Below are 22,953 nucleotides of genomic sequence, written 5' to 3'. Positions count from 1 at the left end.
TATCTCCCTGTACTTGTTTCACAACATCATACATCTATTTATTAATAAAAATATAAAACCTTAACAAGAAAATTAGAAGGCAGAGGTCAAAGTGGTACTCAACAGAATGGAAAAGGTAGGAAGCAGGCAAACCAACTCATCACCCCCTTGTCTAACAAGAGAAAAGAACTTTCAGCTTCCATACTACTTTTTACACAGCTTAGTTTGAACTTTTTCCATTAAAGTGTAATTATGTTTGTCTCAGCCATACAAATTACAAGTTTCATCTTTGTATTCTTAAAAAATACAAAAAAGAATATTTAAACAGCCTTCCTATTTTTAGACTCAGAACTGACAACTAGGAAGTCCTTGGTTTCAAAAAAAAAATTGGGGTAGAGATGTTCTAATTTTAGTAAAAGTACCCTGTCTTTTTATATTATTATTATTGTATCTCCAATAAGTTTACATTGGAGGAAAGGTGAAAGAGGACACTTGCTGACACAAGCTAGCATTAAAGGCCTGTCTTTTCAAAAGTTGTATACCCACATAATTTTCTCTGAAACAATCCCAGAACGCTCCTAACCTAACTGCAGTTTTTTCAGGGCAGTAGCACCAGAAGAAACTACTTCTTATCTAAACCTACATTCCTTTCCCCTTTAGATCCTGACTTCTGGGAAAAACTTTTGACTCTGATATTCTGCAGAAGTAATGTTGAGTAATGTTTCCAGCAGAAGAAAATCAAAGCTGTTCAGCTTCTTCTTTGGCCCACACTGATCAGTACTAAGTCACACCAAAAATTAACATAACAAATAGGGCAATTAAGGAGGTAGTTTTCTTTTTAAAAGGAGGTAGGTACTTAAAGCTCCACATTCATTGGTGCTAATACCTTGGCCTCCCTTCCCCCCTCCATTTAAAGGCAGTAACGTGTAAGTAAATCAAGAACGGTAAAAACAGATTCACATAAAGGGTTATGCAGAATGAAACTTTAAAACTTTCAATTTCAAAGTGCAATGCAATCCAAACAACAGTATTCCCCCAAAAGTCTGTCTTTTTCTTTACCAATCTAAGAAGACGCTCACATGAAAGAAAAAAAAAAAATTCCCGTAACCGTAAAAAGAAAAAGAAAAAAGCTAATTACACTCGGCCTTCTAATGCACCACTGTAAATTATCCTTAGGCTTTCCTACATTCCGACAGCGTGACCCTAGTCCGCAACACGTTAGTGGTAAAAGCACTGGCCCCAATCATTTTAAGGAACGCTAGATCGTGACACATGGAGGTTACCAAAGAATAGCTTGCTTTAAGAGTACTGACACTGACAAATAAGCGGTCCTGACGGCTCCGAAAAGTTACTCATCTCAGCCCTCGTAATGACGCCAAAGGGAACTTCAGGGAGTGACACACCCAGGGCGGACCGCCACGTTAAGGATACAACTCTTCCGAGGTGGAGAGGGCTCTCGCCAGTTCTGACTGCTGCTGAATCCGGATCCCGCTCCTCCCAGAGGAGGTCTGCCCCCCGGCTTGCCTCCTCGCTCCCCCACGCCTCGCCCCCGACTCCAGCGACTCCCACCCCGGTAAGGCCTGCCTCGAAAGCGGAAACGGTCCAGGGCGAGGTGGCTCCGTTCCCAGAAGGACGGCCGGGGGCTGCTTTCGGACAGTGAGCTCGAAGGCATTCGCACGGAGGGGGGGTGAGACCGGAATGGCTCTTTGGGTCGGTAGCTGCTGTGTCCCCTGAGGTGGCCCCGCTCCGACGCATGCCGCGAGCGTGAGAAATTCCTCAGCTGCTGCTGAGACGAGGACGACGACGAGGAGGAGCCACCGCCTCCGCCAGATCCACCGCCCCGGCCCGGGTGAGGAGGCCTTCGTCGCGGGTATGGTAACAGCCCACCGCCGCCGCTGCTGCTGCTGCTCCGGCTCCGAATCTGACTGTTATTATCGTCGTCACTGATCTCCCCGTCTTCCAGCTCCCCTTCTTCCTTGGGCGAGAGGCCACTGGAGGCCGGGGCCGGAGTATCCGCGGTCGCCATCCCGAGATCAGCGCCTTCCACCTTAGCCCTCCGTCCGGGGATCCGCCCGACTATTGCCTTCTTCCTCGGTTTCCTTCCTCCCTAACGGACCTGGTCGGTGAGGTATCGCCCTACTCGGACTCCTAGTGGGCTTTGCTCCCCAACTTCCCCGCACCCCAGCTCTTTCTCGCCGGACCGTCGCAACCCAATTCCCTGCCTTAGCGCCCCCTTGCTCCTCCGCGATCGGGGCTCTTCCGCCTCGCGAGAAAGGGGCACTTGAAGTGGCTTGCCCCGTACGTCATTTCCTGAGGCAAGCAGGAAACACGGCTCCCAGTTCACGCGATAATTGTCAGGACAACGCGATGTTCACTGGGACCTGTAGTCTTTCCAGCCTCCCGGGGTTGGGATTTCCAGCCTATGGCTCGCAAGCGTTCCAGACTCTGGGTTGGGATATCTGGGTGCGTGGTGCTGTGGGCGGATTTGCTTTAACTCTCCGCGACGAGAGTTTGGTAGTAATCGGAGGAGGTGGAGTAATCGGCTCGTCTTTTTGATTGCTCGGAGGACGGCTGTCGAAGAGACTCTGTAGTCTGGCCTCCTTTGGGGGTCAAGGGCGGGGGAGGGTTTTCCGCCATGTTGGTGAAGGCAAATGAAGGCGACTGGAGCTCCAAGACTGTCGGCTCTACTGGCTCAAGTCCGCCATATTAATAAAGAGAAGGAAAGGTTGACATTGCTCCCTGACCCCCCCAACCCCCAGCCCCCCGCCACCATCACCACTCTACACAGACACAAGCACACCCCTTATTTCCCACAATAGCTCGGTAGCCCGTCCCCTGACTTCCTGGCCCCTTCAGTGCCCTTAGGAAGAGTAGCAGCCAGCGCTTCAGAACTGGCTTAAGACAACACCGAATGAGGGGGAAAGGGAAATGCCGACCAATTGCGCCGCGGCGGGCTGTGCTACTACCTACAACAAGCACATTAACATCAGCTTCCACAGGTAATCTGGGCAGGGACGTGGGGGGGATGACGGGACGGAGCTCCTAGATTTGGGTATCGCTTGTATGGAAGGAACCAAGGGTTCTACCAATTCGAATTGCCTGGCTAGCAAGTAGTAGAAAGCGTTCTTTTTGCCCTTTGTGAGTTTTTCTCAAATCTTCGATTTTCCCCTCACTTCAGGGAAGGTTTTAGCCCCAAATGCTAGTGAATAGGGTGATTACTCCTTAGAGAAAAAGTGACAGGAGGGTACCTTAATATTCAAATTCTTTTCACCTATACATTAGACCGGGTTTTGACGCCGTAAAAGCGGCAAAAGCTTCCTGCTCAAGTTTGAAATCACCTTAAAATTCCGCAGTATTCCCGTTAAATTTAGGAGATTCTCATTAGCTGAATTGACGTGGAAACATTTAGATTTCTAGTAGGAGGAAATGAGTCCTCTTTAATAGCCACGGAGTGTATGCGATGTTAATGAAGCATAAATGATAACCTTTCCATTACCAAAACAGAGTAATAAAAATAATCCAAATTTCCTTTTTTCTTCTTTGCTGCAAGAGCAATCAAAATTCTTCATCAAACCAAAACTCTTGAAAGCACTTTGACCACTACAATTAATGTTTACCTTATCTGCAAGGGCATGCCTGAAGGAAAGAAACATTAAAAGTGCACACAATTCTGATTTTATATTTTCACAACTTAATATATCTTAGAATGTTGAAAACTGTATCCTGACCGTTTCCCTCATCTCATTATGACTAATGTACCCCTTTATTAAAAGCTACCACTTAAAGTCCTTGTGATGTTTCTGTTTTTCAACTACCGCATGCAAATGTAGAGCTGTAATTCAGCTGTCAGATATGTACAGGATCATTTGGTTGACATTGTGCTAGGGATCTGTAAAAGTTCTTGGCCTTTTGTTGGAGTTTTTAGAGTAGTGGGAAAGGAAGACAATAAATTACAATAAAGTGCCACAGAAAAGAAAATATGAAAGACTTAACAGCTTTGGAATGTCAAAGAATACTTGTTCAAGGGTGACATAGATTTCATCCTTTATAATTCTACTTTAAGGATTTTTTGTTTTATCCAATGAGTACTTGAAAGGTTGAAAGATTTGAAAAGAATGGCATGGTTGGATTTGCATATTAAAAAGCTTGCTCTGAGTGTGGATAATTACAATATTTAAAGTGGTAGTGGAGCAGCACCAAGAAGACAAATCTGATGGAAAAAAGAGCTTATTATAGAATGTTAATTTATCTCTTGCTTCGTTCACAGGGAAATTCTAATTCAGTGTCAGCTGAACTTAATAGTGTATTAGTTGCTGGCACTGGATTAGAAGAGGTTAAAGTTATAGAGAAAAAAGTTAGGAACCTATAATAAAATCTGAGATCATCCACCCTGTGGCCTACACTAAAGTGTAGTACTCAAGGTAGGGGTGCAAAGAAAACAGACATATCTGAGAAATATCTCAAAGCTACTGTACTTGGTCATTCCATCTAGAAGATGATGAGAGTCAAGGCATCAATAATGAATAGTTAAAGAGCTGATGCTGGGCCCTCCCTGGTGGCTCAACCTGTTGAAGCACAGTACAATGCAGCTCTCCCCAGCCACTGCAGCATGAGTTCAATCCCTGGCCAGGGAAGTGACCCATATGGCTTGGCAGACCTCTCCTGACCAGCCCGCTGCTCCCTTAGCAGTGTGTTTCAGTAGATCTGCCTGTTCTCCTCTCTCTGTCTCTGGTAAAATCCCTCACACCCAACCCTGCACCTCTGGCCTGTACCCCAGTTCTTTTTAAAAAAAAAGCATGCTAGTATAATAACATGCATACCTCTTTTTTGTTTTTGACCGGATGCCTATTAGGAAATTAATATTTTCAGTGTAAGCCCAGAAATTTGTCTTAAAACAACATTTATGTATAATAAAAATAGATCCTACTTCATAAATGCAAGATTTAACTCCTAGGACATTGGACTTATCACCATTAACAACTAATGTTGCCTAAACTGTTTCCATTTTTCTTGTAATCAGCCCAATTGGTATAAAGCTCCCCAATAATCCTCTGAAACTGCTATTACTATTGCTAAGCTGAGGTGTCTTTCTTACATTGCTTTTCATGGAATGTGATTATTTTCTCCTTAAGAAACTTTCTACTTTTGAATTACCTGACACTAATACTGTTATTTTCATTTTACTTCTTTTTTTATTAATTTATTTTTGTGTAGAAGAACTGCGATATAGGCCAGAGGTACAGGGGGGATTGGTGGAAGAAAGAAAGGATTCACCAGACAGTCTCTACAGTGGTGAGCAGAACAGGCAGGTTGACTGAAATACACTGCTGAGGGGAGCAGCAGGTGAGACAGGAGAGGTCTGCTGTGCCTTGAAGACTAGCTCCCTGGCAGGGGATTGAACTCATGCTGCAATGGCTGCAGATAGCTTCAGAGTGCTACAGCTCAACACCTTGCACCACCAGGGAGGCCCCCAAACTGAGTTTTTAAAGAAAAAGTAGGTTTTGGTTGAAATAATATTCAATTTGAGGACACTGGTCTCTTAATTAGGGACCTAGGTTTAAAAAGCTTAAGAGAAAAGGTTGGGAATCCTCCCTGGTGATGCAACAGGTTAATGCACATACTACAAAGTTAGAATCAGCCACTTCAGTACCAGTTCAATCTCTGGCCAGGGTGGTGTGTCCCACATGGTGTGGCACACTGCTGTCTCATCCGCTGCTCCCCTCAGCAATGTACTTCATCTATCTATGCCTGTTCTGTTCCCCAAGCTAGTGAATCTTCTCACCCCCCCACACACACACACCCCACCTCCCCCTCCTTCCACACACATCTGGCCTGTGCCCCAGTTCTGTATGTATAAATAAATAATTTTTTAAAAAGAAGAAAGGTTGGAAAATAGTATCTGAAACACAGTCTTGCATGGATGATAACACAATGATAATATTTATTCTGAGTATTGAGATCCTAATAAGAAATGCTTATAAACTAAAACTTGGTATTTAGCTTAGGCCTCGGAAACATTTCCAAACCATAAAATAATGAAACAGATTTTAAATGAGAGTACTCTATTATTATGAGGTGAGAGGTAGACAAATAGATAAATTCCTTTTCAGAGGTTTCTGATGAAGTAGAAAAACATTAAGAACTATAGTTATATACAAATGCTAATATCTTCAGATAAAGGTATGTTTGGGGTTAGGAGAACAGAAACAGAAGATGGCAGGCTACTTTACCAGTAATCTGGGCTTATATTTCTTTAAGCCCTAACTGCTGGTATATTGAGTAAAAATGGTATTTTTGGGCCTCCCTGATGGTGCAAGAGGTTAAATTTCACCACTATCACGATAGGCAGTCACTGAAGCATGATTTTGCTCTCTGGCCAGGGCGATAACAAACATGGCACAGCAGAGTTTCCCTCAGCAGGATTTCAGTAGATCCACCTGGTTTTTTTTTTTTAAAGATTTATTTATTTATTCATACAGAACTGGGGTACAGGCCAGAGGCTCAGGGACGGTGAGAGGCTTCACCAGAGACAGAGTGGGGAGCAGAACAGGCAAATTGACGAAGTACACTGCTGAGGGGAGCAGCGGGCGGGCCAGGAGAGGTCTGGCCCGCCATGTGGTCTCCTCCGGTGCAGGCGGCAGGCGGGAATCGAACTCATGCGGAAGTGGCTTCAGATTCTCAGTGCTGTGCTTAACCCGCTGCGCCACCAGGGAGGGCCAGATCCACCTGTTTTGCTCCCCACTCTGTCTCAGGTGAATTCTCTTGTCCCTCCCCTACCCTGACTACACCCCAGTTCTTGTAGACATAAAGATAAAAATCTTTCAAAAAAGAAAAGATTCATCCAAATACAAGAAAAGACATAGATTACCAGCTGATTGCTCAAAGAAAGGAAACAAACTTACAGGCCCTAGGCGTGGTAGCTTTGAGCCTTAACATCTATGCCACCAGGAAGTTCCATCAGTAGAATTTTAAAACAGTGCCCTGTATCAGATACATAGTGGCTGTATAACTATATTTTACATTTGAAATAAGTGTAAAAACAAAACAATCCTTTGGGTTTTTCAGTAGCATTTTACTTTTTGTAATAATTAATGCTTTCTACTATATCACACAAGAGTTGACTTTTAATATAAGCAGTTTAGCCAGATAAAAGTAATACCGTGAATTATTAAATATTCTGTATTCATACTACATAAGCAAATTTTTGAGTCTCTTATGTTTACAAGATATTGTGATAAGTGTTACAAATAGACAAAAATAAATGTCCTGTCTGTAGGAAACTTGTAATCTACTTTTATTTCACTGGAAGTTATTAAAATGGAAAGGTTATAAAACAAAGTGATATAACAAAGGAATAAAGAGGAAAAAATACCAAAATCAATCTAGATTTCCCCTGATAAAATTTATTCTGTAAATTTCTCATTTGGTTTTACAATGTATATCAACATGTCAAGCATTGTGACATTGTCACCTAGATTATTTTTAGTGCCCAAGCTAAGGACCAATTTGTGCAGAAAATGTCTTTAAAACCCTGAAAAATAAAATCACAGAAATTAGGGGAGGTTTTTATAAGTACGAACTAGTGTTTCTTTCAGTGTCTAGATTTTTTTTGTAAATGTAAGATTCTTTCAAGTATCACTCTTAAAATTTCTTTTAACCTTTTAAGTGCAATCAGAAGTATGACAGTTGGAATCTCCATTGCTGTTTTTTTTTTAAAGGTTTCCTTTGGATCCTAAAAGAAGAAAAGAATGGGTTCGCCTGGTTAGGCGCAAAAATTTTGTGCCAGGAAAACACACTTTTCTTTGTTCAAAGCACTTTGAAGCCTCCTGTTTTGATCTAACAGGACAAACTAGACGACTTAAAATGGATGCTGTTCCAACTATTTTTGATTTTTGTACTCATATAAAGTCTATGGTAGGTAACGTTATTTTTCTATTACCCATTTTTACCATTACTTGAACGTGTTCCTTTTTACTTATAAAAATAAAGCAATTCAGAATGTATTGAAATTCATATGTAATGAAATGCCTCAAGAAAGTTGCAAAACTTTTGTTTACACAATAAAGGTGTAGGCTAGAAGAGCTTATCCTTTTTTTTTTTTTTTAAGGTTTGTTTATTTATATGCACACAGGAACTGGGGTGTGGGCCAGAAGTGTGGGAGTGAGAGGATTCACCAGAGATAAACTATGGGGAGCAGATCAGGCAGATGTACTGAAATACAGTGCTGAAGGGAGCAGCAGATGAGACTGCAAAGGACTGCTGCGCCATGTGGGTTAGCTCCTTGGCTGGGGTTCAAACTTATGTTGCAGTGGCTGCAGGTAGCTTTATAGTGCTGTGCTTTAACCCCGTGAGCAACCAGAAAGAACTCCCAAGCTTAGGCTTTTTACACCAATATTTTTTACCCAATCCAAACTCTTTCTATATTGGGATTTTTCATTATTCTCAATTATTATAAACAATTTAACCATTGCTAAAAATGAGAAATCATGAATAATGGGAATTCCAGTATCACTCAGCACTTAGTAGTGCTCTAAAGCTCAAGTTCAAGAGCTGCATACCCAGAGGATACCATGGTTATATCAGAGAATGAATATAATTCTAGGGAGAAGCATAACACTAAAATTTATAGAGCCCAGATGTGTAGGGTTTGGAACTCAAAAGTGTTTTTGACAACTTTTTTCACAATTGCAGTAGCACAAAAAGAAAAAAAAGCCAATGATCTGAGGTGTGGAAAATAATAAAATGGTAGCAAGCATTAAGTAAAAAGAAAAAAAGAGCTAAGGGTGGTGAATGCATGCAAACAATGTTATCTACTTAAGGAATATCTTAGAAAAGGCCAGGAAAGGTAGGATGATTGAAAGTTAAGAAGGCATATAATGAACAAAAGAAGAGTGTGGTATTTAAAAGGACAGACACCTTTTCATCTGAGAAAGGGAAAAACGCTTTTTTTGAAATCATTTATGACAGTTAAATTCGTAAATGCACAGGAATTAATAGCTGAACAAGCAAGGAGGTTGTAATAAACTAATTATTGCAGATAGTTGAAAAGCTCTAAAAGGCAACTGTGTCTTTTTCACTCTGAATCACCTGTACCTCTATAGTACACACAAATTTACAGTACATTCAAGTATATGTTAGAGCTGAAATATATTTCATTTTTGGCATTTTAATCATTTATTGTTTCAATAAATATTTACCAAATTTTATGTCAGAATCTAAGTTAGATGCTGGGGCCACAGAGATCAAAAAGATTCTGTGCCACTTCCTTTATGCAAAGGGATTATCATCGATTGTAGGTTTCATAAGGACAGTAGTCATATTTGTTTTATTTACGTGAATAGAAATGAATTTACCTGTGTTTCAAAAAGACGTAACATTAGGGTTTATAATGGAAACTGAGTTGGTTAGTATTACTACAGAATAAATCAACATGGTGAGTAGTAGAATGGGATAAGATCCTAACTGGTTCAGTGAGCCATGTAAAGATTTATATCTCTTGATATTGGGGAGGCAAAGAGGAATTAAACTAGTTAGAAAAATTATTCTGGTGGGCCCTTTCTGGTGGCACAGTGGGTTGAAGTGCAGCATTATGAAGCTAGCCATAGCCATCACACCTGCCAGGGAAGTGACCCACATGGCATGGCAGACCTCTGTTAACCCGCCCACTGCCCCCCTCAGCAGTGTATTTCAGTACATCTGCCTGTTCTGCCCTGCATGCTATCTCTGGTGAGTCCTCTTACCCCCTGAACCTCTGGCCTGTACCCCAGTTCTGAATGCATAAATAAATAAATCTTTAAAAAAAATTTATTCTGGTGGCAGAATATGAGTCCATGAGATGAAAATGAGGTGGAGGGCAACAAAAAAGTTTTTTTTAATGTATTCAAACAAGATATGATGTGGATCTGAGATGGGTACTAGCACAAGAATAATGTAAAAGGGGGCCTACCTGATGGTGCAAGGGATTAAAGCACAGCTGTATGATAGCATATCCTAAGCCACTGCAGCATGAGTTCAATCCCAGGCCAGGGAGGTGACCCACATGATACAGCAGACCTCTCCTCTCTCACCAGCTGCCCCCCTCAGCAATATACTCAATCTGCCTACTCTGCTCCCCACTCTGTCTCCGGTGAAATCCTCTCACACACACACAGCACCCCCCCCCCCAAACCTCTGGCCTGTTCTTGTATACATAAATAAAGCTGTAAAAGAAAAAGAATAATGGAGAATGGAAAGAAGATCAAAGATAGAGATACTTAGGAATTAGTACTAATAGAATAACTAGTTGAATGAAAGAGATAAAAGGCAAAAAAAGATTTACAAGTTTCTTACGTGGGGTGAAAGGAGAAGTTCCCAGCCAGATTTTTAAATCCTTGAATGAAAAATAAAACTGAACAATTAATAAAATCTATTCAGGAGGTCGATATTTGGGAATATGTTTTTATTAAATGGGATCCCAGGGCCAAAAATATTTTCAAGTGAAGAAAATAAAAAATTTTAAAAAGTAGCTCATTACTACAAATAAACAAAATGTCCAAGTACTTTGCCTTGGCCTTATCAAGAAATTGCAAAGGATTTTTAAAGTCTCCATAGAACTACACCTACTAATTTGAAAGAGACCTAGGATATCCATTGCCTATTTCCAAACCAATATTTGTAACTGTTTGGACAGAGAAGACAAAAAAGAAACAGCTACCTGGGGTTGATTCAACTAGTTGAAAAACGTGAACCCATGATTGCTTGAACTGGACTGCTGATATTTCCTAACAAGCTTTTTAAATTGGCTTTTAAAAGAGCAGTTTAATACGGTTATGAAAAACTCAAAAAAATTACTTCTATTTGTGATATTCCCTAACTTATGTTCAACCCTCTAATTTCATTTGGCTCAGAAACTCAAGTCAAGGAATATTTTGAAGAAAAACAACAGTTGTTCTCCAACTGGACCATCTAATTTAAAATCAAATATTAATAGTCAGCAAGTACTACTTGAACACAGTTATGCCTTTAGGAATCCTATGGAGGCAAAAAAGAGGATAATTAAACTGGAAAAAGAAATAGCAAGCTTAAGAAGGAAAATGAAAACTTGCCTACAAAAAGAACGCAGAGCAACTCGAAGATGGATCAAAGCCACCTGCTTAGTGAAGAATCTAGAAGCAAATAACATATTACATAAAGGCACATCAGAGCACATTTTACCAACTGCCTTAAGCAATCTTCCTTTGGAAGATTTCAAGATTCTTGAGCAAGATCAACGGGATAAAGTTTTACCAATTCTCTAAATCTAAAGCAGACCAAGAGTACATTTCATTTAAGATTGGCCTTCAAAAAACTTGATGCCCGTCATTCATTTATTCAAAGGTAAAGATATTAAAGATATTTAAGGAAATTATGCCAAAATTGGGTATTTAATAAAGTTCTACTTGAAGTAACATTATTACTATAATTTATGAAGACTTGATTACAAAATTAAATGGAAATTTTTTATTTAAAGAATGGAAGTGCCTTATATGAGAATTACATGCTTAAAATTTTTGCTAGGCAACTGTATGCTCGCAAGGTGTTTTGTGTTTTTGTCTTTTTAAATTTTTATGAGTGTGTGTTTAATTTATAATAGAAAATTTTTTTCTGTACCAAAGTTGGAATTTTACATTCTAAAAAAGATGTAAGAGTTAACCAACATTAAATATGATGTTTAAAACAACTGGGTTTTGTATTTATTATTGTTGACACTATGATTTATAGTAATTATAGAAAGAGAAACATAGCTTTGTTTTCATTTGAATTTTTTGTTATCTTTTTACTAGTAAAAATGAACTAATCTTGACCTTCCTCATAAGAATATTAGCTTTTAAGAGAGATTATAAAATTTTTGAAATAAATAATTTTGAATGTGAAATACTCTGGAGTCAATCCATAATAAGTAAGGCCTCAAGTACCTCAAAACTAATAAAAACTCATAGATGATTATGTTCACCTAAGATACTGTATTGTGAATTAGCATGCTATTTCAGAGATTGGGATCCACATTTTACCTTGATCAAACAAATAGATAAATGTATGCAATTATTTTTCTTGTAATAAAAATATTACAGAATTTGTATTTCAGAATTGATGCATTAATAAACAAATATGCTACAAAGTTTCATATTAGAAATACCCCGTTGCCCCTAAATGTGTTGATACAAAAAACTCTAAATTTTTCCTACCCATAAACCCACAATAAAATTTAATCATAGAAAGCTCTTACCATACTTTATCTTCACAACTTACAATTTAAATGGAAACAATTTACCTTACACATAAGCTTGCTTTTTATCTCCATTTTTAGTAACATTCAAATAAAATAACTGTGGGCCTCCCTGGTGGCCTGGGGGTTAGGGTCTCACCACTATCACCTGAATTTAATCCCTGGCCAGGTAGCTAACCCACAGATGGCACAGCAGACATCTCTTTCTCAACTACTACTCCCCTCAGCAGTATATTTCATTAGATCCACCTGTTCTGCTCCCTACTCTGTATCTGGCCATACAGAGGATACTCTGTATCCTCTCGCGCCTACACCTTTGGCCTATACCCCAGTTTTTACATACATAAGTAAATGACTAAATCTTTTTTAAAAGAATGCATTAATAAATTTGTTATTAATGCTATTTTATTAAAAGGAAAATATAACTAAATAATACATTAAATTTAAGCCATGATGTTTTATTTAAAAAAAAATCCTATGCTAACACAGGTTATAAAAAAAATTCAGTCTTGAAAGTTGACAAAACACTGTGGCACCCATTAGTTCTCTTGTTCTTTACAAATATTGTCTGTATTAGGGCACAAGCTCTAATTTACAGGTGGGGAACTCTGTTAATGTAGTTTATTTATTCAGACATTCATCTACTTGTCAAATGGCACAAGAAATGCCAGTAATCTATAATTTTAGACTGCTACAGATTTCAGCCTCCAAATCCTCTTCTCTGCCTTCCAAATTATAACCTGTTAAACATAATCACATTATTGAATAGGACAAGTCATATGTCTCAAATGAAATATCTTAAAGATAATCTATTAGGTCAGTGTTGATCTTTTCTAAGTAGACTTTAGGATGTTGATATTTTATCTCATCTCTCAGTGTTGGGAAACAGGTAAATTCTAGTAGAAGATAGAAAATAGTTCATTTTTATGCCAGTACATGGGATTTTTAATATTTAGACAATTCGAAACTTTCTAAAAGTAAAGACTTTACCATGTAAACAAGTGCATATTGTAGTCACAAAAATTATATTGAGCATGTTATCATTAAAAATATTTTCCAAGGAAATTCCTGTCCTGACAGTTATTTCCCATAAATGTACATTAATCTTAATCTTAAATTTGATCATAATTATGGGGAGGAAGAGAGTTAACAGAGGTTGGAGAAGAGTTGCTTATCTGCAAGGAATGTAATCTTAGAAATTTTTTTTCTTAGAAATGTTTAACCAGAAATTCTGTTAGGTAGAAAATGGCTTTAAAATGAACAAAGGCTTGATGAAAGTTTTTTTAAAACTTGAAAATTTTCACTATCAAAATTTCTAAAAGTTATGGGTCTATAAAATCACATTTATGGGAATATATTTTAAATACATTAATCCCCCCCCAAATTATTTCAGCCTAAGCTAAAATAACTTATTTTATGGAGAACAGCATCAATAATCAGAAACTAGGGAAAACACGAGAAATATTCATTTGATCAGTCACCAATTGATTAAATGTGTGGGGTTTTTTGTTTTTGTTTTTGGGTTTTTTTTTTTTGCCCTAGAAATATAATGTGATAGTCAGTTACTGTTAACCCAGGCCAAAAAAAAAATTTTTTTTTTCAATTAAGATGTGAAACCGGCCATAATACTTGGGTTTGTAACAAGTCGTTCTGCTTTTTTTTTTTTTTTTAAAGATTTATTTATTTATGCATACAGAGCTGGGGTACAGGCCAGAGGCTCGGGGCGGTGAGAGGCTTCACCAGAGACAGAGTGGGGAGCACGTTCTGCTTTTTTAATGAACCAGTTGAATGCACTTTCACACTTCACATCTGAGGGGTGTGGATCTACAGAAATTTCCACAGTGCAAGGAGTGTCCTGACAATGCTGCTTTGAGAGCCCAATAAAAGGATTCAGTTTTACCTTTACACGTCTAGCAGTCAGCAGTATCTAGCACATTACAGGTACTGAACAGTAGTTTTAAATGATGTCCTAAGTCACAAAATTCCATTTCTACAACACAATACGAACATCCTCATTTCCCTAAAATAAAAAAAATCAGATAGCATGAACTCTCTATAGACGAAAAAGCATTCGAGTATCATGACCGAAATGGATTCCTGAGTCAGAATTCACTTGCATTCCTTTATTCTAACACTATCCAGCCCGCGGTGACACTTTCCGGTTTAGTTTGCCCTCAAACGCAAGGACGTCTGGTTCCAGCAGTAGAAGCTTTACACACCCGCGAAGGCCAGGTTCCAGCCCTCCTAGGATAGAAGAGCCAACGCCCACAGGGCGGGGAGGCGCCCTTTAACCGCCCACGTGAGCTAGCTGACCACAACTCCGTCCTGGGCAGCTGCGGCGCAGGCGCGGAGGCGGCTACTAGCTACAGGAGCGGGAGACAGGCGTGATCGCTGGCCGAGCTCTGGCGGCCGCGTTCCCAGCCCGCTGGACCAGGACTCCGGGAAGTCGCGGACCGCCGTCGAGACGTGACCGCACTCCGCGGCGCCGCGATTCGCCAGCCTGCGGGCTGGACGCCCAGCGGCTTGGCCTCGGACCCTGCGGCGACTGCGCGTCGGCGGGCGCTGGGCGGAGCTCACCCTCCCGGGCCGCCGATTGGCTACGTGACTTCCCTTTTCACCTTCCTGGCCGCGGTGTTGGGGTGTAGAGAAGCTCGGGCCTAGGGGTCCGCGCTTAGAGGGATGAGCTTTGCCGTATCAGTGAGGCGTTAACCTTGTCTGGGGAGTTTGAGCTTCACCAGCCCCCGTTTCCGGAAATAGTTTGGGTTTCTGTCATTTTTTCCGTGGATGATGGCATTTATGTTCGCCTATCAACGAGTGTTTTGCTGGCCCTTTAAATGACTTGAGTTTTTTCAGAAACGTTATCGATTTCCCCCCCTCGCAGGTGCTTAGATCCTTCTTTTCCATGTCAGATCTTGACGACAGTATATGCAAAAAATATATAAGGATGATATCTAATATAGTTATATTGAGCCTGATCATTTGCATTTCTTTAGTTTTCTGGATTATGTCAATGACTGCAAGCACCTATTATGGTAAGTGTGAAAGTTCTAAGTTGCTTTTCTAAAATAATCAAGTACGTTGAAATTTAAAATTGTATCTTTGTGGATGCCAACACTCACTTCCTCTGAATGGTAATAACGTGTTTATTTGGTTTTTCACAGCCTGGATTTAATTTGCTAACATGAAAATGTAAACAGTGCCTTAGATGTTTAAGATCGTTAATAAATGTTGCTTGTCTTGTATCTATTTCAAAATAGTTTTCTATTTTTGGTAGTGATTTCATCTTCTTGGCTAAAAACTAAGTGAGTTGAACCATTTCTGTAAGTCTTGCTTTTAATAAGAATATACTAAAATGGTTTTTCCATTTCTGGTGTCCTGTAAGAATAAGGGTGAAAATAAAAGGTGGTATAAGGCTTACATTTGGAGATTTGGAGGATTCATCCACTGCTATTTGAGCTCTTCAAATAGATGAGACTCCTTTTAAACTCTTAAATTATTTTTCATACATATAAAATCTTCTGGAATTAGATTTTAAAGTTTTCAAGGCACCTTAGACCTTAACACAAACTTACTTGATAACTCCTATAAAAGCAGCATATTGTTCCATTCCAAAGAAAACATGGAAAGTAGGACAAGAAAGCAAACTCATAAGCGGCTTGCAATTTCAGATCCTAGTCCTTGCCAAGAGACCTGTGAATGCTTGCTGGTGCTTTCCAGGGTATAGCTTTCAGGACTGTTCATTCATAAAGATTCACAGTAGAGGTTGAGGGTTTGAAGAAGAGAGGTATGGAAGGAGAGGATTCCTCTTATTGCCCATAGTAACTCTGCTTTGAACTAAGTAGAATAAACCAAGATTTGTAAACTGAAATGTCCCCTTGGGCCTGGCTCTATTGCAAATATGTGAAGCTGTCCATATCCTTGAACATTGAACACATGGGAATAGTTTTCACTTCCAGTAATACATTTTCCCATGTTTTTCTATTTGTCTTTCTCCATTTTTTATAGAAACATGAACATAAACAATAATTTACATTTTTCTTTACTATAATCAATGAACCTTGCTGTTTAGAAGCCTGTCAGGGATGGATGGGGACTTTAAAAGCAGAAAACCATAACCTGACAAAAAGAGGAGGCCAGTTTTCATCTGAGATCAATTCTGCCACAGGGGTGTGAACTTCCACTCTTAAAAACACACTAAAACTCTGGAGTTTAGGCCTCACTGGTGGTGCAGGGGTTACAGTTTCAGCACCTGGAAGCTAACCATCAATCACCAACCACTAGGCATAGTGCTATCCCAGCCAGGGAGGTGACCCACATGGCTCAGCAGACCTCTCCTTCTTACCTGCTGCTTGCCTCAATAGTATATTTCAGTAGATCCACTGTTCTGCTCCCCACTGTCCCTGGTGAATCCTCTCACCCTCTATACCTCTAGCCTGTACCCTAGTTCTTTTTTTTTTTAATATAATGGTTTATTTTTACATCATTTTGTGCATTTTTTCATCTCAGTTATAATGCCCTTGGGCTTCCAATCACCAAATCATCCATGTACCATCACCAAAGTCCAGTGCATTTCCCTCCCCCCATTGTTTTTGAGCCCATTCCCCACTCCACCCCCATAAATTGTCTCTGGTATATAACTGTTCATTATTATTATTATTTTCTTGCATGGTCCGTTACACTCCTGCTATGAGTGAAACCATTGGTATTTTTCCTTTTCTTTCTGGCCTATCTCACTAAGCATCTTTTCCAGCTCATCCATGTTGCTGCAAGAGGCATGAGTTTATTTTTTTTTGTTTGCTGAGTAATATTCCATTGTATATGTATACCATATCTTTTTAATCCAGTCATCTGCTTTTGGGCATTTGGATTGTTTCCATGTCATTCCAATTGTAAATAAAGCAGCAATAACCCTGGGGCACACCCCAGTTCTTATATGCATAAGTAAATAAATATAAAACTTAAAAAAAAACCCTGAACTTTTATATGAAACCTCTTAACCTTTAAATATGACTCAAATTGTTTGAAACAGTATGCAAGGCAAACAAAATATCTGTAAGCTGGATTCACCGTTGAAAAAATCAGTTGCTAGCCATTGAGTCCTGAGATGTGTCAGCCTGGGAGAATACTACCTTTAAAAAAATAAATAAATAGGCCCTCCCTGGTGGCGCAGCGGGTTAAAGCACAGCACTGAGAATCTGAAGCTACTTCCGTATGAGTTCGATTCCCGCCTGCCGCCTGCCCCGGAGGAGACCACATGGCGAGCCAGACCTCTCCTGACCCGCCCGCTGCTCCCCTCAGCAGTGTACTTCGTCGATCTGCCTGTTCTGCTCCCCACTCTGTCTCTGGTGAAGCCTCTCACCGCCCCTGAGCCTCTGGCCTGTACCCCAGTTCTGTATGAATAAATAAATAAATCTTTAAAAAAATAAAAATAAAAATAAATAAAATAAATAAATAAATAAATAACTCTGAAAAGAAGAGACAGAAATAATGTAATCCTATAATACAAGGAATTTGTTCTATGAGTTGTGTTGAACCTTGATATTTAATATGCACCTCCATTCCAAAAATGAGCAGGATTATTTTTAAGTTTCTAGAAATGATGAAATGCCCACCATTAGAAATAGTTGTAAATGATTCTCCTACTTACTTGCTCATTATAAGAGTGTTTCTCTGAAAATGTATTAAGGCTCAATGTGTTTTACTTCAGTGACTTCATGTCTACTTATGACAGTATTTTAATTAGAATGTAGTTATCAAAGTGTTCAGCCAAGAATAACCTGTGTAGGTATGGCACAATTTATGCTCTCCATTTATAATTTTTCAGGTAATTTACGTCCTGTTTCTCCTTGGCGTTGGCTGTTCTCTGTTGTTGTTCCTGTTTTGATCATCTCTAATGGCTTTAAGAAGAAAAGTCTAGATCACAGTGGGGCTTTAGGAGGTATGTTTTTATTTTGAATTTTTAGTTATAGGCTGAGTGCTTATTTATCATTTAAACAAATATTTTCTAAATTCCAAATATATATGCCACTAAAGGGACCTCCCGCTGAAGTCTCATGATACAGGCTATCACCAACCACTGTATCATAAGTTCAATCTCCAGCCAGAGAGCTGACCCACATGGCACAGCAGACCTCTCCTGACTCCCTTTAGCAGTGTATTTCAATCTGTCTGTTCTGCTCCCCACTCTGTCTCTGGCAAGTTCATTCAACCCCTGCACCTCTGGCCTAATCCCAGTTCTTGTATATATAAATAAATAAAAATAAATTTGCAAAGATTTATTTTTGTTAAGATTTTTATTACTTATGCATAAATGTCTTAAATAATTTATTTATGCATATAACAACTGGGGTGTAGGTCAGAGGTGGAGGGGTGGGGTGTGTGTGTGTAAGAGGATTCACCTGAGACAGAATAGGGAGCAGAAAAGATAGATTCACTGAAATCCACTGCTGAGGAGAGCACTGGGCAAAACAGGAAAGGTCTGCTATACCATAGACAGGAGATCAAACTCTAGCCTCAGTCACTGGAGATAGCTTGATAGCACTGAGACATTAACCCCTGTGCCACCAGGGAGGCCCTAAAATTAAGATTATAAATAATAATGTTAGGCATTGCTCAGCATTTCTTGTCACTCAGATTTTCAGATACTGACATATCATTTAATGTAACACAGTTTTAACTTTATAACTGATATCAAGTAGATGAATAGAATATATTTTTGAGGACTTGCATTTTCTGCTCTTTTAGTTGGATTAAATAATCCAATATGTACCTCCCTGATGGCGCAAAGGGTTAAGTCTCAGTATTTAATGGTGCAAAGGGTTAAGTCTTGAATTCTCTCATTCCTGACACCTCTGGCCTACACCCCAGCTCTTATATGCATGAATAAACAAAATAAATCTTTGAACAAAAATAAGTAACTGTTTTGCCCTGGTTTCTGTGACCAGCCACAAGGAAGAAAGACAGGCGACAGAAAGGCTGAGCAAGTAGAGTTTATTGCTCCTGGGCAGCAGCTGAGATGGAGTGCTGTAGGGGAAAGTGTCTCTTATATAGCCTTTAGGTTCAGATTCTAGAAAGCTGACGTGTCACTGTATTCCTGGATGCAAGACCCGGTTCTGGTCATTGTGTTATCACCCATCTCTGGTCACACAGGTAGCTGTTGTGTTACTGCCCATATCTGGTCACACTCAACAGTAACATGTTATTTGAAACATTGGTACACTCCTTCTTGGCATAAAATGAGGAAACTTTGGAAAGAATAGCTCTGCTCTTAGTAATCAAGCAGAGCAATCCAAATTAAGTGTCCAAATTAGATCACTTTATTTTAAGATTTGTTTGTTTATGCATACAAGAACTGGGGTACATGTGGGGGAGGGTGAGAGGGTTCATCAAAGATACAGTGGGGAGCAGAGCAGGTGGGTTGAGTACACTCCTGAGGGGGAAGAGCAGGCAGGACAGGAGAGGTCTGCTGTAACATGTGGGTCACCTCCCTGGATGAGGATCAAACTCATGCTGCAGTGGCTGCAGGCAGCTTCTTAGTGCTGCCTCAAACCCTTTGTGCCACCAGGGAGGGCCCCAGACCATTTACTTATCCTTTTACCAAGTATTTATTAAGTACTTGCTATTTTTCACTCTTCAAGGAAATGGGAATTAGATTTCAGTTTTTATGGAAATTTCCTTCCTTAGGACAGATTGATAACAATAAAGTAACACATTAGTAATTAAAAAAAAATTCCTAAGAGTTTTCATGTAATGACATAAGCAATATTAAAGATGATAAAGTGTATATGTTGCAGGGACATGGGGCATTTTTTCTGTAGGGGAAAAAGGGGAGATTCCAGGTTGCCTGCCCCACCCAATAGAGGCTGGAGCTGAGCAGACAGGAGAAGCTGGAGAGGAGCCTGGGGAAGGAAGCATGATGGGAGCCAGAGGGAGACCTGGAGGAGGCACGTGATGCGGAGAGACATGTGAAGAAGTTGTGCTTGCTTCTTGGTCCTGGACTGGTTGAAACAGATGTGGGTGAGAGACCAGTGGGGAGGCTAACAGTGGCAGCTTTTATCTTCGTTTTGACTTGCTCTTTTCCTCCCAGACCTGCTTGACTACTTTTGACTCTTATCAAGCCAGAAGGTGCTTGAGACCTGTGGCAGGCTTTTGGGCCTTGCTTGAGCCAACCCTGTTTGGCTGGATGTTTACCCATTAGGGGTGTGTAACTTTGGTGCTTGATTTGGAAACTATATTCTTGCCCTTTTCTGTATTGCATACTAATTGTATTAAAGTTCCTTTCCCTTAAGGTCTGTATGTTTTGTCTTGATGTGACAGATGGCAAAACCTATTTAAAACAGGCAGGTTTGGGAGTTTTGGGTGCCCCTTTCCCTGTCCTGTAGCAATAACACTTCTCAAAGAGGTAATTTTGAACTGGAACATGAAGAAGTCAATAGCAAGAAGCATGTTGTATCTGACAGAATAAGGAGTGTAGAGACACTGACATGTAAAAGATTTGTTTGCTCGGGTGTGAGACTAAGTATCTTTGACAAGAACACTGAAAAAATGGGAAAAAAGGGAGACATAGATTTTGAGGCAAAAGGTAAGGGGAGTTATTATGGGGGCTTCTAGGGCACTGTAAAGATTTTTAGTCCAAACTAGTTGGAATCCCCCTGCCTCAAATTGTTAGCAAACTGAATGAGGTGCACCCCAGGGTCCCCAAAACCACCCTGCTCTAAACCACCCTGCCATATAAAGACAAACATGCTCTTGGTGCTTAAGACCTGAAATAGAAAGTAATTAGCGTATAATGGAGAAGAGAGTTCAAAGAGTTTCCCTCAAAAAACACACAAAGTCACCCATCCCTTTGTAGGTAAATTCCCAGCCAAACATGATTGGCCCAAAGTGAGGTTACTGAGAACCGAAAGTTTGCTGCAAGTCTAACCCAGAAGTCTTCTGGCGGCAGAAGAGGCCAGCCTCGCATGGCAGGAAAAGAACAAAATCAAAAACCCAAGTCAAGATAAAGCCGCCATTGTCAACCTCTCACCCACATCTCTTTCAAGTGTTTCCTGTCATACTGCCAAGTCTAAGGCTGAGGTTCTTCATATTTCTCTGAGCTTCAGGTATCTCCTCCAAGTCGACTTTTTTTTTCTTCCTAAATCCCCTCCCAAGTCTTAGTCCAGTCTGTTTTTAGCATTTCCTCAAAACTCAGCTCTATCCTTTCTTGGGTGGGGCAGAGGGAACCAAGAATTTCCCCTTTCTGTGTACATCAAGCTGTTTTAAAATCTGGAGATAACACAATCTGATTTGACTTTAGGACTTTAATCTCCTACAAGTATTTTAAGCACAAAGACATAAAATATTAAAAAATCTGGCTGTGGGAAAGCTCAGGGCCCTCCTAGTGGTACAACTAGTTAAAGCACAACATTGCCAGCTGGCCACAGCAGTGGCTTCAGCTCGAGTTTGATCCCTGGCCCTGGAAGTGACCCTCATGGCACAGCACACCTCTCCTGTCTGCCCACTGCTCCCCTCAGCATTACTTCATTAATTGGCCTGTTCTGCTCCCCACTTTGTCTCTGATGAATTCTCTCACCCACCATACCTCTGACCTTAACCCCAGTTCTATGTATATAAATAAATAAATCTTTTTTTAAAAAGCCCATATTTCTACTCTGGGAAAATAGATGACATGTAAAAAAGGGTTTGAGTTTTTTTAATCCCCAGCAGCAGATGCTGTAAGTGAAAGAGGTGCAGAGCAAATGAGTGTTATCAGAACAGGCCAATGATGGTGTTAACACGTGTACTCAAGAGAGTGTCCTTACCTTTCTGTGGTTACCATTGTTTAGGCGTGGTGTTGAGTTTTTCTGAAATAGCTGATATTTCCTAAATATCAGGTACCCACAGTTGATCAGATCCCAAGAAAACCAGCTTATGCTGCTTATTGTCTCAAGGAACTAATACAGTTGGAATCTTGCTTTATTAATCTGGTAAAATGTAGAGCTAGTAGGCTGCCTGAAATTTAAGTCTCGTTCAGGCTTTCTCTATTTTTGTAATCCATCCACTTGAGAAGTCAGATTATAATTAGGTTTCTTTGGTGACTTGAGAAGTCAGATTATAATTAGGTTTCTTTGTTGACTACTGTTACTGAGTAACAGTAATGCAAGTCCATAGGTCAAAGTCCTCTCCCTCACAGGGCCCTTGATAAGTCTGTCAAGTTGCCTGTCAAGGGCCTCCAGTTCCTATAGCCTTCATTGATAGAGGTTATGAGTAGAAAACTTGGGCTGAAGGTGTCATAAGACTAGAAACTGGAGATGGGGTAGAAAGATTTGCATAATTGTTAAGTTAGCTATTAAATGAAAATCCAGGCCACAGGAAAAGCACACTGCTATAGAAAGTTTCTGGATTCAGACCAGAGGTGAGGATATGGATATTGAGGGACCATTACAAAGACTCAACAGTCCTTAAAAATCATTACTATGGGCTCTCCCTGGTGGCGCAGCTGGTTAAAGCGCAACACTAAGAAGCTAAAGCCACTTCAGTTCAGCATAAGTTCGATTCCCACCTGCCCCGGAGGTGACCACACGGCGTGGCAGACCTCTCCTGACACCAACACCAACACCACCCCCTACCCCCACCTCCGCTGCTCCCCTCAGCAGTGTGCTTCGTCGATCTGCCTGTTCTGCTCCCTGCTCTGTCTCTGGTGAAGCCTCTCACCGCCCCTGAGCCTCTGGCCTGTACCCCAGTTCTGTATG

General features: G+C 40.3%; 3 protein-coding genes across 3 annotated transcripts in view; 2 read left to right on the top strand and 1 right to left on the bottom strand.

Moving 5' to 3' along the window:
- The window catches only part of ZFC3H1 (zinc finger, C3H1-type containing), a 47,117-nt gene extending 44,886 nt beyond the window's left edge, over positions 1-2,231 (bottom strand). The window contains exon 1 of the mRNA XM_012720503.1: positions 1,411-2,231. Coding sequence (XP_012575957.1) covers positions 1,411-2,005 — 595 coding nt within the window. The 5' untranslated portion in view covers positions 2,006-2,231. The remainder of the gene's footprint in view (positions 1-1,410) is intronic.
- A 174-nt stretch (positions 2,232-2,405) lies between these two features.
- Positions 2,406-11,594, top strand: THAP2 (THAP domain containing, apoptosis associated protein 2). The gene is made up of 3 exons (XM_004675888.2): positions 2,406-2,978; positions 7,698-7,893; positions 10,866-11,594. Exons 1-3 carry the CDS (start codon positions 2,908-2,910, stop codon positions 11,253-11,255), a joined length of 657 nt encoding a protein of 218 aa, XP_004675945.2. The 5' UTR covers positions 2,406-2,907; the 3' UTR covers positions 11,256-11,594.
- A 2,979-nt stretch (positions 11,595-14,573) lies between these two features.
- The window catches only part of TMEM19 (transmembrane protein 19), a 17,553-nt gene continuing 9,173 nt past the window's right edge, over positions 14,574-22,953 (top strand). The window contains exons 1-2 of the mRNA XM_004675887.2: positions 14,574-15,255; positions 18,048-18,161. Of these exons, the coding sequence (XP_004675944.1) occupies positions 15,126-15,255; positions 18,048-18,161 (244 nt within the window). The 5' untranslated portion in view covers positions 14,574-15,125. The remainder of the gene's footprint in view (positions 15,256-18,047; positions 18,162-22,953) is intronic.

The sequence above is a fragment of the Condylura cristata genome, unplaced genomic scaffold, assembly GCF_000260355.1.
Source record: "Condylura cristata isolate star-nosed mole 26May11 unplaced genomic scaffold, ConCri1.0 scaffold00004, whole genome shotgun sequence".
Lineage (NCBI taxonomy): Eukaryota > Metazoa > Chordata > Mammalia > Eulipotyphla > Talpidae > Condylura > Condylura cristata.
The sequence above is the reverse complement of the archived record's forward strand: the minus strand, read 5'-3'. Positions and strand labels throughout refer to the sequence as shown.

Bases quoted from the DNA above. Each gene is read 5' to 3' on its own strand.
- THAP2 (XM_004675888.2), top strand. From the start codon at position 2,908: ATGCCGACCAATTGCGCCGCGGCGGGCTGTGCTACTACCTACAACAAG. The intron at 2,979-7,697 runs GTAATCTGGGCA...TTTTTTTTAAAG, and splicing joins ATTAACATCAGCTTCCACAG to GTTTCCTTTGGATCCTAAAA. The intron at 7,894-10,865 runs GTAGGTAACGTT...CATTTGGCTCAG, and splicing joins GTACTCATATAAAGTCTATG to AAACTCAAGTCAAGGAATAT.